The sequence below is a fragment of the Oryctolagus cuniculus genome, chromosome 19, assembly GCF_964237555.1.
Source record: "Oryctolagus cuniculus chromosome 19, mOryCun1.1, whole genome shotgun sequence".
In the NCBI taxonomy this organism is placed as follows: domain Eukaryota; kingdom Metazoa; phylum Chordata; class Mammalia; order Lagomorpha; family Leporidae; genus Oryctolagus; species Oryctolagus cuniculus.
In genome coordinates, this window is record NC_091450.1 from 41,136,580 (window position 1) to 41,160,233 (window position 23,654).

Consider the following 23,654-nt stretch of genomic DNA (forward strand, 5'->3'; position numbering starts at 1 on the left):
CGCCACCTGGAGGAACAGCCTCCAGGCGGGCTGGGTGCAAGCGAGCTTATGGGAACAGGTGGCAGGGGCAGCTGCCCCCACCCCGGGGTGCTGCTTCCACAGGGAGGAGGCCCCCAGCGCTTGCCTTCCCCCACAGCCTTCCAGGAGCGGCCGACGTCCTCGCTCTGATTCCAGACTCCGCCCGGGCTCCCTATCGGGGTTATGGTCCAGCCCCGCCTGACGCGGGGATATCCCACTCTGTCCGCACCCTCCACCCTGCAGCATCCACACGTGACAGAGGATGGGGCCACACGGGTGGTGCCTGGAACACACAAGCTTTATCCAGCAGGAATGGCGGTGGTTCATGAGAGTGACGGCACGGCAGTGTGGGTTCTAGCACAAAATCGGAGAGCAAACGGTGACAGCCACAGAGCCCTGCCCCCGCCATCTTGCCCATCCCTGCCCCGCAGGTGCAGGCTGCACACCGGGACTCAATCCTCACGGCCCTTAGCACCTGCTCTCTCCTCTGCAGGGCCTCCCCCATGCCCCTGGACTCCCCTGCCACCGCCCTGGGACAGCTGGGAAGGCAGGGCTGCCGCACCCCAGCACCTGCTCCCCTGCCTTGGGATCCAGACCCCCAGGGACTCCACCTCTCCTTTTCCTCAATGGAAACTGCGTCTCAATTAAACAAGGTGATGTTCACACAGCTCCCTGCACTCGCAAAGTCTCCTCCCGCCCTCCTCTAGCTCCCAGCAAACAGGCAGGGAAGGTGGTGGCCTCCAGAGGCAACCGGGGAGCTGCGGGGACAACATGGGGGTTGTGGGGGTAGGAGCTGGGCCGGGGGCCCCGAGGCAGGGGACAGGGGACAGGGTCAGCTGCATTGTGTTCCAATTCAGGTGCAAACCAGCAGGTGTCCTGGCAGATACAGAGCGAGACGCCTGTGGGACATGTGTGCGTGCGTGTTGCTGTGTGTGTGTATGTGTGTGTGTGTGTGTGTCTGCACTCATGGGGTGAGCAGTCTTTCCTTATGTATCTACTCCCAACAGCCGATGACCTCTGCTCACAGGCCCCGGGTCCTCCGGGCAGACGACAGCCAGGCCAGTATGAGAGGGATGGGTGAGGCGCAGTGGGGCCCAGCGGGCTGGGAACAGGGACAACACCAAGTGGCAGGGTCCTCTGTGGCAGGCGGTGGGCTGAGGGTGACTGAGAGGGCTTGTGGTACAGATGGGCACATGGTCTGGAGGGGGTGGCAAGCGCTGGCCTGTACAGACAGACGCCCCCCCCCAAACAACGCGTGAACCCCCACCACTCAGGGGCACGCGGCACCCCGCCCGAAACTCTGGGTCGGTGGCGCTCACACGGTGTAAGTTTTGACGGACTTGTAGAGGGGTGGGAGCAGCCCGTGGTTCTCGCGGACGATCTCCAGGTACTCGGACGGGGTCTCCAGCAAGAAGGGCCCGCAGCACATCTGGCAGCAGCACCTGACCCCAGAGGGCGGCTCCGGGTTCTTGTCAGACATGGGGGAAAAGTCAAAATCAGCCACCTATGGTGAACAAAACCCCACGGGTCAATGAGCCGCCCACCACGAGCGCCGTCAGCGGAAGGTGGCCTTAAGAGCTCAGCTGCCTTGCGGGCACCACGCACACGAGGAGATCGGTCATGGTGCCTTCGGGGCCACATCTCCCCAAGCCCCAGGGCCGTGCTCGAAGGTCAAGACCACCCCCCTCCAGGCATCCTAGCCTGGTCCCCCAGGGACCCTTCCTAAACACCCTACGGAACACCCACCTCCACCATGTCCTTTTGCTGGGTAGCGTTGCGAAGAGTCATATACATGATGAAGGCCAGCATCACGGTGATCAGCGTGGCGCACGGAAAAGCAAAGACGGCCGGCTGGATGCCTGGGAGGGAGAGACCCGGGAACTAGAACAAGGAGGCGGGGAGCTGGTGCCGAAAGGCTGGTCCTCGGGCACAGTGGTGGGGAGCAGAACAGCCCCTAGCAGTGGTATTTTTCTCTTATGTGTGTGCATCTTGACCAGGCAGCCACAACAGGCAAGCCCAGGGCTCGACACAAAATAAACGAGGAGGTGTGTGGATTTGAAAAGAGAAGCGTGTCCACAAGTCGTGGGATGGTCACTTCTAAGAGGGGCAGCTGCACTCCCCACCCCTGGAGTGTGGGCTGGACTCGGTCAGTGGTCAGTTCCCAGCGCAGAACAGGTGGCAGGAGTGACAGGTTCAAGGCTCAAGTTGAGGCCACATAACACTCATAGGTGCTTCCTACCCATGAGTGCTCTCACTGTGAGAGCACCCCCCCCCCCACCGTGAGGGCAGCTCCCGCTCCCAGCTCAGCCTCCCTCCCCTGTACCCCAGACTCTTGCTAGGAAGCAGACAGGTGGAGAAGCCAGCACTGGCAGTTAGGTGGTCCTGCGGTCAGTGCCGGTTCTGGCCAGGCCACGCGATGTGTCTGCTGGCCCGTGGAGATGCGATGCAGTGAGGGGCCCGCATGTACCTGGCACTGGGCGCGCGGTGGGGAAATGTGCATTCCTGCTGGATTCAGGGGGTCCCCGGGGCTCAGTGCCAGGGGGTGCTGGAGGCATCAGGGCCCAAGGCCCCCTGTGAGGCCCACACGGCCACCCAGGGCCCAGAATGGGGCACGGCGTCTGCTCAGAGAGGGACTGTGGAGGGTGGGAGGGGACAAGGACAGTGTTGGACACACCTACAGGGCCAACCTGGAGGGCAGGTGCAGCCGGCAGGGTTTAGCATGAGTTCAGGAGCTGCAGGAAGACTTCAGACCCCAGAGGAGAGCCCTGGGCCAACAGCCTGGAAGCCTGGACTTGGGCTCCAGCTGCCAGCCAGTCGTGTTGCCCCCGTGTGCCTTCGTTTACCTTTTTTTTTTTTTTTAACTTATTTGACAGGTAGAATTAGACAGTGAGTGAGAGAGACAGAGAAAAGTCTTCCTTCCGTTGGTTCACTCCCCAAATGGCTGCTATGGCTGGCACGCTGCGCCAATCCGAAGCCAGGAGCTGGGTGCTTCCTCCTGGTCTCCCACGTGGGTACAGGCACCCAATCACCTGGGCCATCCCCCACTGCCCTCCCGGGCCACAGCAGAGAGCTGGACTGGAAGAGGAGCAACTGGGACTAGAACCTGGTGCCCATATGGGATGCTGGCGCCGCAGGTGGAGGATTAGCCAAGTGAGCCACAGTGCTGACCCCGTTTACCCTTTTGTAACATGACAGGAAGAACAGGTTGGGTATCAGAAAGGCCACCCTTAGGGGTCTGGGGTCTGACTTCCTCCTCTGTGTACGGGCATGGTGTTCCGTGTCCTAGAGTTCCCCTGGGAAGTGGAACATCATTCTGCCATCAGCTGACCCAACAACCATAAGCCAGCAGCCAGGCCTGATGATGGACTCGGGGAAGCCCTTCCAAAAGGAGCTGGCTGGGCTCCTCTCGCTCCCTGGAGGACACCACAGGCTGGGAGCTGGGCCATGGGGGATGCCAGTTGTCATGGTGGCCAGGGCGGGGAAACCGTGTGATCAGGGCTCATTGAGGGTGTCTGTCTCAGGGGGATGTGCGTGGTCTCGGGATACATGGAGGAGACGATGCTGGTGACAGAGAGGTGGACTTAGGGTGACTCGGGGGCAGCAGTTCAGCAACAGTGGTGTTGCCCAGATGGTTAGCGCAGGAGCTGGTGGTCTGGTGGAATGGTCACAGGATCTGCTGTTACAGCTGAGGGGTTACAGAAGGGGGCAGGGATAGCTGAGGCAATTCTAGCTATTGGGAGTGACGGCAGTACTGGAAGAGTGGTCAGCGATGTGTGTGGTCATGGTGGGCATGAGTGGTTGTTGGTGTGTGGTGCTGGTGTCCATGGTGCTGTTGGCAGAGTTGATGGGTGTGTGGTCACAGTGGGAGTGAGTGGTTGTTGGTGTGTGGTGCTGGTGTGGATGGCTGTGTTGGCAGGGTTGATGGGTGTGTGGTCACGGTGGGAGTGAGTGGTTGTTGGTGTGTGGTGCTGGTGTGGATGGCTGTGTTGGCAGGGTTGATGGGTGTGTGGTCATGGTGGGAGTGAGTGGTTGTTGGTGTGTGGTGCTGGTGTGCATGGTGGTGTTGGCAAAATTGACAGGTGTGTGGTCACGGTGGGAGTGAGTGGTTGTTGGTGTGTGGTACTGGTATCCATGGTGTTGGCAGAGTTGATGGGTGTGTGGCCTCGGTGGGAGTGAGTGGTTGTTGGTGTGTGGTGCTGGTGTCCATGGTGTTGGCAGAGTTGACAGGTGTGTGGTCACAGTGGGAGTGAGTGGCTGTTGGTGTGTGGTGCTGGTGTGGTGTTAGCAGAATTGACAGGTGTGTGGTCACAGTGAGAATGGGCATAAGTGGTTGTTGGTGTTTGCTGCTGCTGTCCATGGTTTGGCAGAGCTAATGGGTATGTGGTCAAGGAGGGAGGGAGTGGTTGTTGGTGTGTGGTGGTGATGTAGTTGGTGCTGTTGGCAGAGTTGATGGGTGTGTGGTCATGGTAGGCGTGAGTGGTTGTTGGTGAATGGTACTGCTGTCCATGGTGTTGGCAGAGTTGATGGGTGTGTGGTCACGGTGGGAGTGAGTGGTTGTTGGTGTGTGGTGCTGGTGTGGATGGCTGTGTTGGCAGAGTTGACGGGTGTGTGGTCACGGTGGGAGTGAGTGGTTGTTGGTGTGTGGTGCTGGTGTGGATGGCTGTGTTGGCAGAGTTGACGGGTGTGTGGTCACGGTGGGAGTGAGTGGTGGTTGGTGTGTTGTGCTGGTGTGTATGGCTGTGTTGGCAGAGTTGATGGGTGTGTGGTCACGGTGGGAGTGAGTGGTGGTTGGTGTGTGGTGCTGGTGTGTATGGCTGTGTTGGCAGAGTTGATGGGTGTGTGGTCACGGTGGGAGTGAGTGGTGGTTGGTGTGTGGTGCTGGTGTGTATGGCTGTGTTGGCAGAGTTGATGGGTGTGTGGTCACGGTGGGAGTGAGTGGTGGTTGGTGTGTGGTGCTGGTGTGTATGGCTGTGTTGGCAGAGTTGATGGGTGTGTGGTCACGGTGGGAGTGAGTGGTGGTTGGTGTGTGGTGCTGGTGTGTATGGCTGTGTTGGCAGAGTTGATGGGTGTGTGGTCACGGTGGGAGTGAGTGGTTGTTGGTGTGTGGTGCTGGTGTGTATGGCTGTGTTGGCAGGGTTGATGGGTGTGTGGTCATGGTGGGAGTGAGTGGTTGTTGGTGTGTTGTGCTGGCGTGTATGGCTGTGTTGGCAGAGTTGACAGGTGTGTGGTCATGGTGGGAGTGAGTGGTTGTTGGTGAATGGTGCTGCTGTCCATAGTGTTGGCAGAGTTGATGGGTGTGTGGTCACGGTGGGAGTGAGTGGTTGTTGGTGTGTGGTGCTGGTGTGTATGGCTGTGTTGGCAGAGTTGACGGTTGTGTGGTCACGGTGGGAGTGAGTGGTTGTTGGTGTGTATGGCTGTGTTGGCAGAGATGACGGGTGTGTGGTCATGGTGGGAGTGAGTGGTTGTTGGTGTGTGGTGCTGGTGTGTATGGCTGTGTTGGCAGAGTTGACGGGTGTGTGGTCACGGTGGGAGTGAGTGGTTGTTGGTGTGTGGTGCTGGTGTGTATGGCTGTGTTGGCAGAGTTGACGGGTGTGTGGTCACGGTGGGAGTGAGTGGTTGTTGGTGTGTGGTGCTGGTGTCCATGGTGCTGTTGGCAGAGTTGATGGGTGTGTGGTCACGGTGGGAGTGAGTGGTTGTAGGTGTGTGGTGCTGGTGTGTATGGCTGTGTTGGCAGAGTTGATGGGTGTGTAGTCACGGTGGGAGTGAGTGGTTGTTGCTGTGTTGTGCTGGCGTGTATGGCTATGTTGGCAGAGATGATGGGTGTGTGGTCATGGTGGGAGTGAGTGGTTGTTGGTGTGTGGTGCTGGTGTGGTGTTGGCAGAGTTGATGGGTGTGTGGTCATGGTGGGAGTGAGTGGTTGTTGGTGTGTGGTGCTGGTGTCCATGGTGTTGGCAGGGTTGATGGGTGTGTGGTCACAGTGGGAGTGAGTGGTTGTTGGTGAATGGTGCTGGTGTCCATGGTGTTGGCAGGTTGATGGGTGTGTGGTCACAGTGGGAGTGAGTGGTTGTTGGTGAATGGTGCTGGTGTCCATGGTGTTGGCAGGTTGATGGGTGTGTGGTCACAGTGGGAGTGAGTGGTTGTTGGTGAATGGTGCTGGTGTCCATGGTGTTGGCAGGGTTGATGGGTGTGTGGTCACGGTGGGAGTGAGTGGTTGTTGGTGTGTGGTGGTGGTGTGTATGGCTGTGTTGGCAGGGTTGATGGGTGTGTGTTCATGGTGGGAGTGAGTGGTTGTTGCTGTGTGGTGCTGGTGTGGCATTGGCCTGGCTGAGCTGGTCAGTGCTGGTGGTGGTGGTTGGGGCTGGTTGAGGCTATGGTGCTCTGCCGCTGGGGTTGGCTGGTGCTGACTTTGGTGGGGCTGGTTGACCGGGGCACACTGGTGGTGGAGGTGGTAGCAGGACTGCCAGCTCCTTGCTGCCCGTGTCACTTACTGGAGGGCCACACCTGGATTCTGTGGTACTGGTGCGTCCTGCTGACGACGTTCTCGGCTCGGATGCTGAAGCAGTAGTCCCCTGGGTCCCGGAAGGTGTGGGTCAGGTTGTAAGCTGTGCTGGCCACGGACACAGGGTGGCACTCCCCTTCCTCCAGCGGGAGGCACTGAGGCTTGAGACGCCAGCACACGGTCAGGGGCGGGCTGCGGGCGATGCGGACAGGATTTCAGAAGCAGCTCTCCAAGGAGGATGACCTCGGAGCACGCCCAGGGCAGGCCGGGTGGGCACCGGGCTGTGCTCAGCTGAGTACATCCAGACTACAGAACAACACAGTGATGCGGAAGAGACAGCCCCAGGCCTCAAGGGGATCCCAGGCTGGCAGGGCCAACAAGAATATGCCTGGACTGCCATAATGAGTGCTCACGTGTTGTGCCGTGGAAACCGAGGGGAACAACAAACACATTCCTGACAGGTAAGTCAGGGAAGGCTTCTGGGAGGAGGAGGCATTTGCAAGATGCATAGACTTTTGATGCTGGCACTCAAGAGTATCAGCGCAGCACAAGCACAGGCCCAGAACCGGCATCTGCCAAACCTAAACAGCCTCCCACGCCCCACAGCCTGAGCTCTGATCCCCAAATTGCCATCTCTTTCTCTCCTCTGTGGCCTTGCTTCCTCTCATGTGTGCGGGGGTGGGGCCCACAGCCCGATGCAGGCTGGTCCCTGACCACTGACCTCTACACAGGTGCCCCTGGTTCCGCGATCACTAAAAACCCAGCTGCCAACCTCACGCAGAGCCTGGGCTGGTCCAGCCAAGCAGGCGCACCTGCAACAGGCCCCTGTGTCCACGCCTTCGGGGGCCGCCCCACCCTGCACACAGCCCTTGGAAGCAGGGGCTCTGTGGTGTCCACGCCTGTCTCTCCAGCTTCTAGAATGGCGCATGGCCGGAGCCCCCTCCGCCAACCTCTGCTAGCTGCCCTGTATAAGCTGGAGGGTAGCACAGACTTTCTGAGGATGAGCAGGGAAGGGAGAGGGATAGAGAGAGAGGGAGAGAGCTGTATAGGCAAAGGCCAGGGGGCTGGAAAACAGACCCACCCCATCCGTGGACGGCTTTACACAGGAGCCATCCCTTCCCCTGCCTCAATGCCCACCACCCCAACATATCCATGCTCCTGCCCAGGGCACAGTTGTCGTCCCAGGAGCCCCCAGACTTAGGGCTCATTGTGGGATACGGCAGCAGGCTCAGGGCATCTGTTAGAGAGAGAGCAGGTGCCACAGGGCGGTTCACTCACCTCCCCAGGAAGTTCAAGGTCACTGTCATCTTTTGGAAGGTCTGGATCAGGGTGGGCCCCAGCACTTGGATGCCCCGAAGGGTTTCTGAAAAGGCAGAGAGAACTGCGTCAGGCCAGGCTGGTGGCCTGGGCCACATGACCGCCACTCAAGGGAGGGTCCAGGGCACCCCCTGGGTCCTGCCCTGCCCCGTCAGCAGCAGGTGTGCAGCCAACTTAGAGGGAGAAGCTTGGAGAAGCAGGCAGAGGCCGACTCACGCTCACTGCCACCGAGCCATGAGCTGTGCCTGGGAGAATACCTCCCCCTCTCCCCTGTCCCGTTAGCAAGCACCAGGAAGCCTTCCATAGCTGCCCAAGTTCTGCTGCCCCCGTGCCCAAGCTGGAGCAAGACTGGGCACGGGTACTCCCTCCCTGGGCCGGGGGCTGGGGGCCCAGGGCCCACCCTGCAGCTTCAGCGAGGCGGAGAAGTCGCCGGTCTTCTGCACGACGCCCGTGGTGGCGTCCGGCTTGGCTTGCTGCCACTCGGCCACCACCTTGAGCTTCACCGTGAAGGTCCCGATGATGGAGTAGTTGTAGTAGACCACAGCGTCTTCAGTCACCATCAGGGTCCTGCGCGGTGACAGAGGGAAGAGGGGAGAAAGATGATGGGAACTTGCTTCCCCTGCCTGTGGCTCGGGTGACTTGTGGGACCTCTTCCACTGAGCGGAGGCTGTACAGACACGCGGGCTAGCAGTCAGCACACCTGTCCCCACAGCAGCAGCCCCAGAGCCAGCCAGGGCCCCAGGACAGCTGGCCCATTTCACAGACGACAAAACTGGGGCCAGGGAGGGCAGGGAAGGTTCTGATATGGATGATGGGTTCTGTGTTCTCCCAGGGGCAGTAGGGACAGCCCGTGGGCCTCAGTCAGGAGCGCACAGCCCAGTTCTCAGCATTGCAGACTGTCAGAATCCCCCAGGGGTTCGTTTGTTAATTTTTACTGATTTGTTATTTATGTGAAAGGCGGAGAGACAGGCAGAGATGCCCACGACAGCTGAAGCTGGGCTAGACTGAAGCCAGGAGTCTGAAACTCTATCCAGGTCTCCCATGTGGGTGGCAGGGACCCAGTGACTTGAGCCATCCCCTGCTGCCCCCCAGGGTGCATGTTAGCAGGAAGCTGGAAGTGGATACAGAGCCAGGACTCGAACCCGGGCACCCTGATGGGGATGTGGATGTGCCAAGGGGCGTCTTCATGGCTGCCCCTCTCTGGGCTTTGCTGTGCCGGCTGCCAATGCTGTCACCTGTGCCGGCACCTGCACGTCCTGGGTCCCACCGGGCCCTCAGTCCCCCGCTGGAGAACCTGGTGAAGTGGCTGCCGGCTGCCAGTGGAAGAGCTGCCCGGGAAGTACGCGGGGCCCAGCCAGGAGTCTGGCAGAGATACAGGAGGCGAGAAGCATCAGTGTTGGCGTGAGGACACACCCGGGCTTGATCTCAGCTCCGGATTCCGTGACTCAGGCCTCACTTCTTGGCCCTCCCTCACAGAGGACGACAGAAACACATCCGGTGCACCACAGCCAGCTCCTCCCACCACGTCCCCAAATCTCTCCAAGGAAGTTGAATAGTCGGATGTACGAGGGTGCTTCGAAGCTTCGAAATGTTCACGGATAATGGAATTTTTTTTTTTTTTTTTTTTACAGGCAGAGTGGATAGTGAGAGAGAGAGACAGAGAAAAAGGTCTTCCTTTCTCTCCAATGGTTCACCCTCCAATGGCCGTCACGGCCAGCGTGCTGCGGCCAGCACACCGCACTGATCCGAAGGCAGGAGCCAGGTGCTTCTCCTGGCCTCCCATGGGGTGCAGGGCCCAAGCACTTGGGCCATCCTCCACTGCACTCCCGGGCCACAGCAGAGAGCTGGCCTGGAAGAGGGGCAGCCGGGACAGAATCCGGCGCCCCGACCGGGACTAGAACCCGGTGTGCTAGAGCCACTAGGTGGAGGATTAGCCTATTGAACCGCGGCGCTGGCCTACGGATAATCGAATTAAAGATGTTCTTATGGGGGCCGGCACTGTGGCACAATAGGTTAATCCTCCACCTGCGGCACCAGCATCCCATATGGGCACTGGTTCGAGTCCTGGCTGCTCCTCTTCCAGTCCAGCTCTCTGCTATGGTCTGGGAAAGCAGTAGAAGGTGGCAGGAGTACTTGGGCCCCTGCACCTGCGTGGGAGACCCAGAAGAAGCTCCTGGCTTAGGTTCGGTGCAGCTCCGGCTATTGTGGCCATTTGGAGAGTGAACCAGTGGATGGAAGACCTTTCTCTCTGTCTCTCCCTCTCACTGTCTGTAACTCTACCTCTCAAATAAATAAATAAAAAAAAATTTTTTTTTTGGACAGGCAGAGTGGACAGCGAGAGAGAGAGACAGAGAGAAAGGTCTTCCTTTGCCATTGGTTCACCCTCCAATGGCCGCCGCGGCCGGCGTACCACGCTGATCCGATGGCGGGAGCCAGGAGCCAGGTGCTTTTCCTGGTCTCCCATGGGGTGCAGGGCCCAAGCACCTGGGCCATCCTCCACTGCACTCCCTGGCCACAGCAGAGAGCTGGCCTGGAAGAGGGGCAACTGGCACAGAATCCGGCGCCCCGACCGGGACTAGAACCCGGTGTGCCGGCGCCGCTAGGCGGAGGATTAGCCTAGTGAGCCGCGGCACCAGCCCGAAATAAATAAATAAATTTTTTTAAAGAAATGTTTATGTTGGTGCAAAACATGGAAACTCAGGCAGAGTTTTTTCATTAGTTGTATTTTCCAGATTTAATGGAAACCTTTCGTATCCATGTATTTCAAAATTTTTTGTACCAACTAAATGTACCTTTTAATTCCATTTTCCATGAACTCTTTAAAGTACCCTGATAAACAGATGATTTAATTGTATGAACATTAGCATCTTTGTCATATTCCAAAAAATTACTCAGTTACCCCTACTGGGATGTCAGCGGGTTTGTGCTGGGCTTGCAGAGTTACTGGGGAGAGGGGAAGTGGACAGGTGGCAAGGGGCGCCCGCCCACCGCCCGAGCTGAGACCTCTCAGTGGCTCTGTGCTTTGCTTCACGCAGAATCGAGAGCGTCTCCAGGCACACGTGTTCCCAGGTTTCTGAGAAACACTGTTTGCTTTATGAGTAGGAGTCCTGCCTCCTGACTTCCTACTGCTACGTATACAAGCTGTGAACACTGGGATGGGAGTCAGGCCAGCACGTGGGCCTCCGCCGGGACCTTACCCTAGGAAGCAGTGGTGATGGCTCCCGTAGTGGGGTCCCCGCCGCCCACGTGAGGGACTTGGTTTGAATTCCCTGTTCCTCCCCAGCCCAGGGCATCGCTAGCACTAGGGGAGTAAACCAGCAGACAGCAGCTCTCTCTCTCTCTCTGTATCTCTCCAGCTCTCTGTCACTCAAGTAAATAAATGAAAATGGAATTAAAAGATAAGTTTATTTTTGTGCAAAAATTTTTTTGAAATCATGCCTACCTTTGAATAACACTTTTTTGAGCCATGTTCATTGCGTAGAATAATTGAGATGCTTGCTTTCTTGGTTTGTGTTCTGCAAGACATCCTATCACTCCAGGAGAATTGCAGGATTTTTTTTTTGACAGGCAGAGTGGACAGTGAGAGAGAGAGACAGAGAGAAAGGTCTTCCTTTGCTGTTGGTTCACCCTCCAGTGGCCACTGCGGCCGGCGCTGCGCTGATCCGAAGGCAGGAGCCAGGTGCTTCCTCCTGGTCTCCCATGGGTGCAGGGCCCAAGCACCTGGGCCATCCTCCACTGCCTTCCCAGGCCACAGCAGAGAGCTGGACTGGAAGAGGAGCGACCAGGACAGAATCCGGCACCCCGACCGGGACTAGAACCCGGTGTGCCGGCGCCACAAGGCGGAGGATTAGCCTATTGAGCCGCGGCGCCGGTCAAGATTTTTAAAATGATTTGTCATTTATTAATTTTCATTTTATTTGAGAGGCAGAGAGAGGAACAGATCTTCCATCTGCTGGTTTCCTTCCCAAATGCCTGCAGAAGCCAAGGCGAGGCCAGGCCAAAGCTAGGATACTGGAGCTCCACCCACGTCCCCCACGTGGGTGGCAGGGACCCAGGTAGATATCTGAGCCACCGTCGGCACGAAGCTGGAGTTGGCAGTGGACGTGGGAGCTGAACCCAGCACTCTGACACAGCACCCCAAGCAGCGTCCTGACCTCTTTGTCAGATGCCTGCCCCAACTTACAGGATCTTTGGAAGTTTAAAACTGGGGCTGTTGGCCAGCGCCGCGGCTCACTAGGCTAATCTTCCACCTTGCGGTGCTGGCACCCCGGGTTCTAGTCCCGGTCGGGGCGCCGGATTCTGTGCCGGTTGCCCCTCTTCCAGGCCAGCTCTCTGCTGTGGCCAGGGAGTGCAGTGGAGGATGGCCCAAGTGCTTGGGCCCTGCACCCGCATGGGAGACCAGGAGAAGCACCTGGCTCCTGCCATCGAAACAGCATGGTGCACCGGCCTCAGCAGCTGTTGGAGGGTAAACCAACAGCAAAGGAAGACCTTTCTCTCTGTCTGTCTCTCTCTCACTGTCCACTCTGCCTGTCAAAAAAAAAAAAAAAACAACAAAAAAAAAACACCTGGGGCTGCTATGCACAGAGCTGGCATCCCACATGTACATGAGTTCGAGTCCTGGCTGTTCCACTTCCAATGCAGCTCCCAGAAGAGGTGTCTGGGAAGGCAGCGGAGGATGGCCCAAGTGCTTGGGCCCCTGCACCCAGGTGGGAGACCTGGAAGAAGCTCCTGGCTCCTGGCTTCTGCTTTTGCCTGGCCCAGCACTGGCCGTTGTGGCTATTTAGGGAATGAACAGGTGGATGGAAGACTGATTCTCTCTCTCTCTCTCTCTCTCTCTCTCTCTCCTCCCCCCCTCCCCCGTAACTCTGCCTTTCTGATAGATAATTTAAAAAAAAAAAAAGTATAAAATAACTTTCTAGTAAAATCATCTGGTTCTAGCCCCTTTGTTGAGATAATTATCTTGCAATATGTTCTACTTTCAAGTGCATTCTAATTTACATTTTCCTAGGAAAGCATGGAGATTTTCAAAAGTATTTGAAATATATTTGTGGTTTTTGAAAACCGTAGAAAGCATTATAATTTTTAAAAACTGTACAGTGGGCCAGCCCCACGGCTCACTTGGCTAATCCTCTGTCTGTGGCGTTGGCACCCCAGATTTTAGTCCGGGTTGGGGCGCCGGATTCTATCCTGGTTGCTCCTCTTCCTGTCTAGCTCTCTGCTGTGGCCTGGGAGTGCAGTGGAGGATGGCCCAAGTGCTTGGGCCCTGCACCTGCATGGGAGACCAGGAGAAGCACCTGGCTCCTGGCTTCAGATCAGCACAGTGTGCTGGCCGTAGCGGCCCTTTAGGAGGTGAACCAACAGCAAAGGAAGACCTTTCTCTCTGTCTCTCTCTCTCTTACTGTCTAACTCTGCCTGTCAAAAAAAAAAAAAAAAAATACTGCTTTGGTAGGGTTTCACTGTTTGCCTGAGAGGCCTTGGGTCATTCTGGATAGTGGTGGCTTTGAATCACATGGTATCACTTGGCCTGAGCTTAACCACATGGGCAGACTATTATGCTTCATCTATTTAATTTTTAAAGATTTATTTATTTGAGAGGCAGAGTTACAAAAGGCAAGGAAGAGGCAGAGAGAAAGGTCTTCTATCCGCTGGTTCACTCTCCAAATGGCTACAATGGCTGGAACTGGACCAGGCTGAAGGCAGGAGCCAAGAGTTTCTTCCACATCTCCCATATGGGTACAGGGGCCCAAGCGCTTGTGCCATCTTCTACTGCTTTCCCAGGTGCATTTGCAGGGAGATGGATTGGAAGTGGAGCAGTGAGGACTTGAACTGGCGCCCATATGGGATGCCGGCACTGCAGGTGGCGGCTTAACCCACTACACCACAGGGCCAGCCCTCAATCATGCTTTATGGATCCCCCTGAAGCCCTAAGCCCCAGCATGACTGTGTCTGGAGTTAGACCCTTAAAGAGGTGTTCAGGCATCAGTGAAGTCGTGGGGTGGAGTCTTAGTCCAACAGATTTGCATCCTTTTTTTTTTTTTTTTTGACAGGCAGAGTGGACAGTGAGAGAGAGAGACAGAGAGAAAGGTCTTCCTTTGCCGTTGGTTCACCCTCCAATGGCCGCCGCGGCCGGCTCGCTGTGGCCTGCGCACTGCGCTGATCCGATGGCAGGAGCCAGGAGCCAGGTGCTTTTTTTTTTTTCCTGGTCTCCCATGGGGTGCAGGGCCCAAGCACCTGGGCCATCCTCCACTGCACTCCCTGGCCACAGCAGAGAGCTGGCCTGGAAGAGGGGCAACCGGGACAGAATCCGGCGCCCCGACCGGGACTAGAACCCGGTGTGCCGGCGCCGCTAGGCGGAGGATTAGCCTAGTGAGCCGCGGCGCCTGCCAGATTTGCATCCTTTTAAGAGGAAGACACACCAACCACGCCCCCCACGCCTTCCTTCTCCCTCTCCCTGCCCCTGCCCTGGCACAGGGGAAAGGCTCTGAAGGGACACCACGAGAGGACAGCCAGCCACAAGTCCGCAGGGAGCCATCACCAAACAACAACCCTGGCGGCTCCCAGAGCTTGGACTTCCAGCTCCCAAAATCACAAGAAAACAACGTGCTTTGTTCCACCCGGCTCGTGCTGTCTCATTACGGTGGGACAGCAGACTACCGCAAGCCCCACGAAGACACTGAACACGGAGCCTCCGCTGAGCTGCCCGTCGTCTGTGGTGCTGTCACACGGGGATGCTGGGAGAGTGACTTCGGGTTTTGTATCTGTATCCTTCCACTGTCCTAAACGTTCGCCCCAGCGGTTAAGATGCTTCACGTCCACATCCCAGTGCCTGGGTTGGATCCCCTGCCCTGGCTCCCAACTCCCGTGTCCTGCTATTGCAGCCCCTGGGAGACAGTGGTGATGGCTGCCAGTAATGGACTCCTGTCACTCACATGGGAGACCTGGATGGAGTTCCTGGCTCCCGTCGGCCCCTGGCCTGGGGCCATTGCTGCGGGCGGGCAGTTGTGTGTGTGTGTGTGTGTGTGTGTGTGTGTGTGTGAATCAGCAGATAGGAGCTTTCTCCCTGTCTCTGAGGCTTTCTCTGCCTCTCAAATAAATTGTTTAAAAATAAATAAGCCCTTGCCGGCACCGCGGCTCACTAGGCTAATCCTCCACCTGCAACACTGGCACCCCAGGTTCTAGTTCCAGTTGGGGCACCGGATTCTGTCCTGGTTGCTCCTCTTCCAGTCCAGCTCTCTGCTGTGGTCCAGGAAGGAAGTGGAGGATGGCCCAGGTCCTTGGGCCCTGCACCTGCATGGGAGACCAAGAGGAAGCACCTGGCTCCTGGCTTTAGATCGGCGCAGTGTGCCGGCTGCAACGCACCGGGCGTAGCGGCCAGTTTGGGGGTGAACCAATGGAAAAAGGAAGACCTTTGTCTCTCTCTCTCTCTCACTGTCTAACTCTGCCTGTCAAAAAAAAAAAAAAAAAAAAAAAAAAAAAAGCCCTAACTGTGAGTATAACAACTTCTGGTGAGTTCTAGAAAGTTCTCAGGCCAGTAGCTGACCCTCAGTGTGTTCTTGACAATGCACCACTAGTGGGCTTGCAGCTGGGGTCCAAGGCGGGGCTCCGTCTAACAGAGCAAGTGGCCAGACCTCAGAAGATGTCAGAGGGTCGGGCGGCCTTGGGGCTGGGCCCTCCAGCTTCATTTTTCCTTGTTTACGTCGTAACAGAGAAGGACAGTACCTACATTCTCCGTTCTGGAACATTCTGACGTTTTAAGTTCCAGAATGCAGTCATTCTTTATTTTTTCTAAAAATTCAATGCAATATTTTGTTTTTAGGCCTAAGAGTATGTATGAGTTTGATGACATATATATTTATTTTATGAAAAATCTTCTTGTCATTACGTTAATCCTCTTTAAAATAGCAAAGTCTATGGATATTAAAATCTCTGATGACACATGGTTAATTTCATTTTTCTCTTTTTCCCCCATGTCTCTGAGTAATTTTCCCATCGGGCTCTCTTTCTGTGTTTTGATGCCAATATTCCAAATGTACCTTTTTTTTTTTTTTTTGACAGGCAGAGTGGACAGTGAGAGAGAGAGAGAGACAGAGAGAAAGGTCTTCCTTTGCCATTGGTTCACCCTCCAATGGCCGCCGCGGCCAGCACGCTGCGGCCGGCGCACGGTGCTGATCCGATGGCAGGAGCCAGGTGCTTCTCCTGGTCTCTCATGTGGGTGCAGGGCCCAAGGACTTGGGCCATCCTCCACTGCACTTCTTGGTCACAGCAGAGAGCTGGCCTGGAAGAGGGGCAACCGGCACAGAATCCGGCGCCCCGACCGGGACTGGAACCTAGTGTGCCGGCACCGCAGGCGGAGGATTAGCCTAGTGAGCTGTGGCGCCGGCCCCCAAATGTATCTTTTACATCAAAAGGAACCCTCTTTGTAGTACTTCTATCTCAAATTCTGCTTTTCAGATGTGGACATTGTTACCATTGCCTTTTTTTTTTTTTTTTTTTGCTTTATATTTCACATTTACAAGCTAATATCTATTGACTTAAATTTGTTCCCCTTTTCCACAGACTTTTTAAAAAATATTTATTTTATTCTAAAGGCAGAGTTACAGAGAGGGGGAGAGACAGAGACTAAGAGCTCTTTCATCCGCTGGTTCACTTCCCCAAAAGGCCACAATGACCAGAACTGGACCAATCCAAAGCCAGGGGATTCTTCTACATCTTCCACATAGGTGCAGGGGCCCAAGCACTTGGGTCATCCTCTGCTGGTTTCCCAGGCCATTAGCAGGGAGCTGGATTGGAAGTGGAGCAGCTGGGACTCGAACCGGCGCACATGTGGGATGCCGATGCTGCAGGCGGAGGCTTTACCTGCTACACCACAGTGCCCAGTAGATTTTTTTTTCCAAAGGAGACAAAAATCCAAGTTTGGAATAGCTCCTAACTTTCATCTCTAAATTTTGAAAACCTTTTATGTAAAATAAGAACTTTAAGTAATGTGCCTGCTTTCTCCCCATTCTATATAAAGGAGGAAACCAGATATGAAAGGAAAGTGCAGGAGAAAAGTAACAAAATCTCATTATTCAATTCCCACGGCACAGAATGGGCCCACTATGCAGAGAACCATGTAAGCCAGAGAGGTTTTTGTAAGGAGTAAAACGAGCAGGCTTGCATCTGGCACAGGGAACACTCTGCTTCCCATCAGAGAAGAACTTGTTAGCCACCCAGGGATTGGGACAACAGTTGAAGGGTCCAGAGACCAAATCTGGCCCACCACTTGTAACTGTAAATAAAGTTTTATCGACACACCGCTATTCTCATTTCTTTACCTATTGTTCACGGCTGCCTTCAGGTACAATGGCAACATATTGAGACTCCATGTCTCCTTTGGCCCTTGGGGCATTCAAAGAAACATTTGCAGGGACCAGTGCTGTGGCATAGCGGGTTAAGCCTTCACCTGCAATGCCGGCATCCCACATGGGTGCAGGTTCAAGCCTCGGTTGCTCCACTTCCGATCCAGCTCTGCTGTGGCCTGGGAAAGCAGTGGGAGATTGCAACAGTGTGGGAGACCCAAAAGAAGCTCCTGGCTCCTGGCTTTGGATCAGCACAGCTCCGGCTGTTGCAACCATTTGGGAAGAGAACCAGCAGATGCAAGACCTTTCTCTCTGACTCTCCCTTTCTCTGTCTGTAACTCTACTTCTCAAATAAATAAATAAAATCTTTGTAACAACAACAACAAAAAAAATTGCAGAGCCCTAGGCTGGCTAACTGGATAGAACACCAAGAGATTCCCTGGCATCCACTGACGGAAAGCGATGGCAGCCCTAATTGTGAGTGACAATTCTATACCAACTTGTTGAGTCATGCGGATGTTATTAACCCGTCTTTCATAATGGGACAAGGGCTCCCTAAGGTGCCGTGCACCCATACCTGCTTACCTGTAATATGGGGTTAATGGCGTTACCTATCAGGCTGAGTGTGAGGATCAGGCCACATCGCGTGTTTAACGTCCATGTACAGGAAGTGCACTCTGCTGCTGGACGGGGGGCGGGGGGGGGGGTGCTGAGGCTCTCTGAAAGAGGGGAGACCAGCGTCTCCCCGTAGAACAAGGGAAGCAGGTACAACAGGAAGTTTCTCAGGCCTGCGGGCCAGTTCCCAAGCCCATCACGACGGGTGCAGAGCCTCTGCCGGCTGCGTGGACTGAGCAGCCTCACTATGGACAGTGTGGCGTGGCCCAGCCTGGCGCCCGATCCCCTCCCGTGCCGCCTCCTGCAGCCCGGCTTGTTCCAGCGCCTGGATTCCACCTGCACCTGCGTGGGCTGCTGGGCACCCTTCAAAGTCAAACGGGAAAACTGCCCACCGTGGCCTTCCTGAAGGGGCTGCTGTGGGTGCCGGTGGCCTCCTTTACGTGGCTATGACGACCTCCCAGGCAGGGGCAGTGATGGACGGATGCTCCCAGGGACCCCGGGCCGGCCACAGAGGGCAGGCCAGAGCCGAGCGGGGCACCTCGGGGGCCGGGACATACCCATCTCCGAAGTCCCAGCTGTAGAGGAACGAGGCGTTCTTGAAGAAGTCGCTGGGGTCGTGGAGCAAGAAGGCGACTTTGAGGACCATCTTGGTGAGGTAGGAGCTGGGCCAGGGCAGGGAGCTGTTCTGGGTCACCACGAGGGTCCCCACCAGAGAATCTGGGAGAGACAGGGAAGGGTGAGTCCATGGAGGCACAGGGACCTGGCGGGCGGTGTCCAGCTCATGGTCCCTGCCACAGGAATGCAGGTGGACAGAGTGGGCGTCACAGGCATGGCTTTTGCTCCTGCCCCCCACTTCCGCCAGGACCCTGAACCTCCGACCAGAAGGAAATGCACAGGCGTTGGAGGGAACTTTGGGGAAACAGTTCAAAATGTTTCTGAGCCCACAAAAATAAGCAGCTGTACTGGCTGCATCTCCACACCCGGCCCGGTGGGTCGCGCCAGGCCACTGTCCGGTGTCTCCGTCTCTAAGACAAAAACACTAAATGCTGATTTTTTTTTCTTCCCCACAAAAGCCGGAAGTAAGGCACGCTCTACAGAGCTCATATGGCAATGCTCAGAAGTAGGGTAATAAAAAAAGACCCTAGTACCACTCAAACACTGCCTCTGGCACTGTGAGGGACTGGCATTCACATGTGTTTAATGCACACATACGTTAAACACAGTGATAGCATTTATGATACAAGTCTGTGCTTCGATTTTTTAATACGTAATAAGCACGCGCATTGACCCCTGACATTGCAAAGTCCTGTGTCATTGTTATCACGAGTTGTACAGATTCTTTCAATATAGTTAACCAGTCGCCTCGTGGCTACATACTTGGCTCGTTTGTATTTTCTTTTGCTATTGTAAACACCATTGCAATGCACACCTTCGTGCATCAAGCATTACCCAGATACAGGTTTGCTTCCTGACAATAAATTCTTCCTTAGGCTGTCAGCTCCAAAAAGCAGGAGCACAGAGTGTCCCCTTGGAATAAGACAGAGAGGTAGAGGATGGGTGGATGGGTGGATAGATAGACAGATAGAAAGATAGAAGACAGATAGAGATAGAAAATAGATGATAGAAGGTGGATATAAGTAGGTGGAAGATAGCTATATGTGATGGAAGACACATAGACCACAGATGATAGGAGATACAGGTAATAGATACAGAAGATAGGTATGGATAGAAGACAGAAAACAGATACATATAGACCTAGATAGACAATAGAAAGAAGACATGATGGTAGCCAGGGAAGAGACGGGGAGATGGCTGAATGAGTGCTTGGACCAAAGACCAGCGTAACTCATGACCGGCACGGCACACGGATCGCCTGCTCTCCGTGGGGCTGCCATCATCGTGTCCACATCAGCACAACCCCGTTGCCATGGGAATTTGCATTTCCTGATTCTTAGCTCAGCTGACCACAGAGGAGGACCCTGAGGGCAAATTAGCAAACAGGAAATGACCCTTCCCCGCCTCCCCCCCGCCCCGCTGGCACCTGTGATGGTGAGGACGGTGAAGCTCCGGGCCACAGGCGGGCACATCCAGCAGTCGGTGGCGGTGACCCACACGGACACGGGGAAGTCGCCAGGCAGGTTGCCCAGCACGCGGATGGTGGAGGTGAGCTCCTTCTCCGTCTTGCTGGTGAGCACCAACGGGCTGTGGATCCAGTGGAAGCGGTACAGGTGGGTGTCTGGGGGCATGGCCAGGCTGCCGTTGTCCTTGGCCACCAGGCTGGCCGAGACGGTCACCTCTGCTCCCGTGGTGGCTGGGCCGTCGGTGGTGAGATTGAGTTCATACGGACCTAGGAGTCCAGAAACACAAGTCTGTGTTTTAGGAGGGGGCGTGGCAGGGAGTCCCAGGGCCACCTCTGATCCCATTTCACAGGTGGGGAGGCTGAGACTTAGGCAACTCAAGGGTCACGAGGTTAATTCACCGTCACACTGAGATTCAAGCGTGCCCCCAAATGACAGCCCCTTCCCAGTGTCCCCAAGTCGTGTTTCCTGCGACACCAGCCAAGCAAAGACTTACAGACCATGTGTGTGGCTCAGGCCAGACCAGACTCATGCCTCAGCCTAGGAAAATGACTTCTAGTCTCTAGAGGGGCCACCCGGCTGGACACCTGCTATTAAGAAATTGCCACTAAGGGGCCAGCACTGTGGCACAGTAGGTTGATCATCCGCCTGCAGTGCCTGCATCCTATACGGGTGCCAATTCGAGACCCAGCTGCTCCATTTCTGATCCAGCTCCCTGCTGTGGCCTGGGAAAGCAGCGGAAGATGACCCAAGTCCTTGGGCTCCTGCACCCGCGTGGGAGACCCGTGTCGCTCCCCCTCTTCGTGGAGGAACGACACAGGACCCTGCGCTGTTCTTTCGTCTGCTCGGCTCTCCCCGGGTTTGCTGCTGGTTCTTCCCGGGTTGGCTACTATCCCTTCCACCTCCGTGGAAGGGCAGTTCCCCCTGGCCACATTCCCCACTTCCGCAGGGGAGCGGCACACCGCCGGCCGGCTCTTCTCGGGGGCTGCACAGGTGTTCCTTCAGCTAGATGTTCCCCATAGATGTTCCCCATAGATGTTCCCGGTGCATGCCGTCTCTCTCCTCCTTTATAGTCCTCCTCCGCCAATCCCAACTCGGCTGCCCACACGCCGAGTACGCTGCTCTCCTCCAATCAGGAGCAAGTCCTACAGTTTATTAGCTGAACTGGAGGCAGCTGTGCAGAAGCTGTTTTCTTCTCTCCCAGCGCCATATTGTGGGAGAGCAGATGCATAGAATAAGTCTTAATTCCAGTAACTCAGTCTAGTCCGGATTGTTCCCCACAACCCGGAAGAAGCTGTTGGCTCCTGGCTTCGGATCAGCTCAGCTCTGGCCGTTGTGGCCATTTGGGGAGTGAAAGAGCAGATGGAAGACCTCTCTCTCTGTCTCTTCCTCTCTCTGTCTGTAAATCCACCTTTCAAAATAAATAAATAAAACCCTTGTAAAAAAAAAAATTGCCATCACCACTAACTCATTCTGTGGCACTGGGCTATGCACATCAAAGCCTAAGTCTGAGAGATGAAGTGGAATGAAGACATGGCATTAATTCTTCCTCAACTACTGCAGGCAGGTATTTTATCATATACACAAGATTTTATTTATCTTTTTGAGATTTATTTATTTGAAAGGCAGAATTACAGAGAGAGCAAGAGATCTTCCACCTGCTGATTCACTCCAACGGCTGGAGCTGAGCTAGGCTGAAGTCAGGAGCCAGGAACCTCGTCTGGGTCTCCCATGTGGGTACAGGGGCCCAAGCACTTGGGCCATCCTCTGCTGCTTTCCCAGGCCACAGCAGAGAGCTGGATGGGAAGTGGAGCAGCCGGGTCTCAAACCAGCGCCCATATGGGATGCTGGTGTTAAAGGCAGCAGCTTTACCCACTATGCCACAGCGCCAGGCCCTAAACAAGATCTTAAACGAAGGTTTGCTTCCTTCAAAACAGACCCTGTTAGGGCCTGAAGGTGTCCCCTCTCTAGTGCAGGGGCCGGCTATTTCTCCCTTGTCTCATTCCCAAGTCCTTCAAGTGAGAGGTTGCATGTTGGCACTGGTCACTGTGGTAGCCACGAGCCACATGTGGCTCTGTGAGTTCCCATTAGAGTGAAACACGACTGAAAGCCCAGCTTCTCTGTCACACTAGCCTCATCTCAAGAGGTCAAGGGCAGCACTAACGGCCACCCTGGTGCTGGTCACCTCTGGGATTCCTGCCAGGGCCAACCCTGGAACTAGGGGATTCTAGCTAGGATAAGCCCACAGCTCTTACGGGGAGCCTGTGCAGTGTACTGTAGGGTGCTGGCAGACAGCAGGGCCTTGGCATGTAGAATGGAGGCCAGGTAAGGGGTTCTTAAAATAACATGCCCTATTGGGCTGGCGCTGTGGCATAGCGGGTAAAGCCACCACTTGCTGTGCCGGCATCCCATATGGGCGCCAGTTCGAGTCCCAGCTGCTCCACTTCCGATCCAGCTCTCTGCTGTGGCCTGGTATAGCAGTAGAAGATGGCCCGAGTCCTTGGGCCCCTGCACCCACGCGGAAGACTTGGAAGAAGCTCCTGGCTCCCGGTTTCTGGCTTCGGGTCAGCCTAGTTCTGACCATTGTGGCCATCTAGTCTCTGTCTGTCTCTGTCTCTGCCTCCGCTCTCTGTAACTCTGCCTTTCAAATAAAAATAAATTAAAAAAAAAAAAAAAAAAAACGCGTGCTGGGGCCGATGTCATGGTGCAGGGTGTGAGGCCGCACTGGTTCAAATCCCGGCTGCTCTGCTTCCTTTCCAGCTCCTGCTAATGCACCTGGGAAAGCAGCAGATGGTGGTCCAAGTACCTGCGCCACCCACATGGGATTCACAGGTGGAGGGCCTGGCTCCTGGCTTGCGTATGGTGCAGACCTGGCTGCTGTGGCCATTTGCAGAATGAACCAGCAGATGGAAGATCTCTCTCTCTCTCTCTCTCTCTCTCTGTCTTTCTTATTTCTCTGCCTTTCAAGTAAGTAAATCTTTTAAAAACAAATAAATAAAACAGCATCCCCTACCACATGGAAGAGAAGAGGAACAGAAAAATCTGAAGAAAGAAAAACCTAAGATTTAAATGTTTTACTAAAAATTATAACAATAACAGCCACGGTTACCCTGCTTCATCACTTCCTGTCGTACTCAGCATCCCTCAGCATCCATGGATACTTAGGTCCCCTACAGGATGGGATGCAGTGTTCACATTTAATTTACACACACCTTACACAGTCACCTGGAGCTCACCGGTATGCTACAAAAACAGGTGTTACGCTGTTCTGTTTAGGGAACAAAGAACAGCCTGGACCTGCGCAGTACAGAACCACTGTTTTGGATATTTTTGACCCATGGTTGAATCCATGGATATAGAACCCACAGATGCAGCCGGTGCCGTGGCTCAATAGGCTAATCCTCCGCCTTGCGGTGCTGGCACACCGGGTTCTAGTCCCGGTCAGGGCGCCGGATTCTATCCCGGTTGCCCCTCTTCCAGTCCAGCTCTCTGCTGTGACCCGGGAGTGCAGTGGAGGATGGCCCAAGTCTTTGGGCCCTGCACCCGCATGGGAGACCAGAGGAAGCACCTGGCTCCTGGCTTCGGATCAGCGCGATGTGCTGGTCGCAGCGCGCCAGCCGCGGCAGCCATTGGAGGGTGAACCAACAGCAAAAAAGGAAGACCTTTCTCTCTGTCTCTCTCTCACTGTCCACTCTGCCTGTAAAAAAAAAAAAAAAACAAACAAACAAACAAAAAAAAAAAAACACAAAACAAACACCCACAGATACTGATGCCAGATCTGTATGGGTT

General features: G+C 55.3%; 1 protein-coding gene across 2 annotated transcripts in view; it reads right to left on the reverse strand.

The window, feature by feature from the left end:
* Positions 1-301: 301 nt before the first annotated feature.
* TMEM130 (transmembrane protein 130) overlaps positions 302-23,654 on the reverse strand; it is a 28,848-nt gene continuing 5,495 nt past the window's right edge. The window contains exons 2-8 of one of the 2 annotated variants that reach the window (XM_051847787.2): positions 19,829-20,134; positions 18,345-18,504; positions 8,235-8,401; positions 7,796-7,880; positions 6,507-6,709; positions 1,765-1,877; positions 302-1,522 (exon numbers count right to left, since the gene is read on the reverse strand). In XM_051847787.2, coding sequence (XP_051703747.2) covers positions 1,334-1,522; positions 1,765-1,877; positions 6,507-6,709; positions 7,796-7,880; positions 8,235-8,401; positions 18,345-18,504; positions 19,829-20,134 — 1,223 coding nt within the window. In that variant the 3' untranslated portion in view covers positions 302-1,333. The remainder of the gene's footprint in view (positions 1,523-1,764; positions 1,878-6,506; positions 6,710-7,795; positions 7,881-8,234; positions 8,402-18,344; positions 18,505-19,828; positions 20,135-23,654) is intronic. The other variant, XM_051847788.2, reaches the window with a different exon arrangement.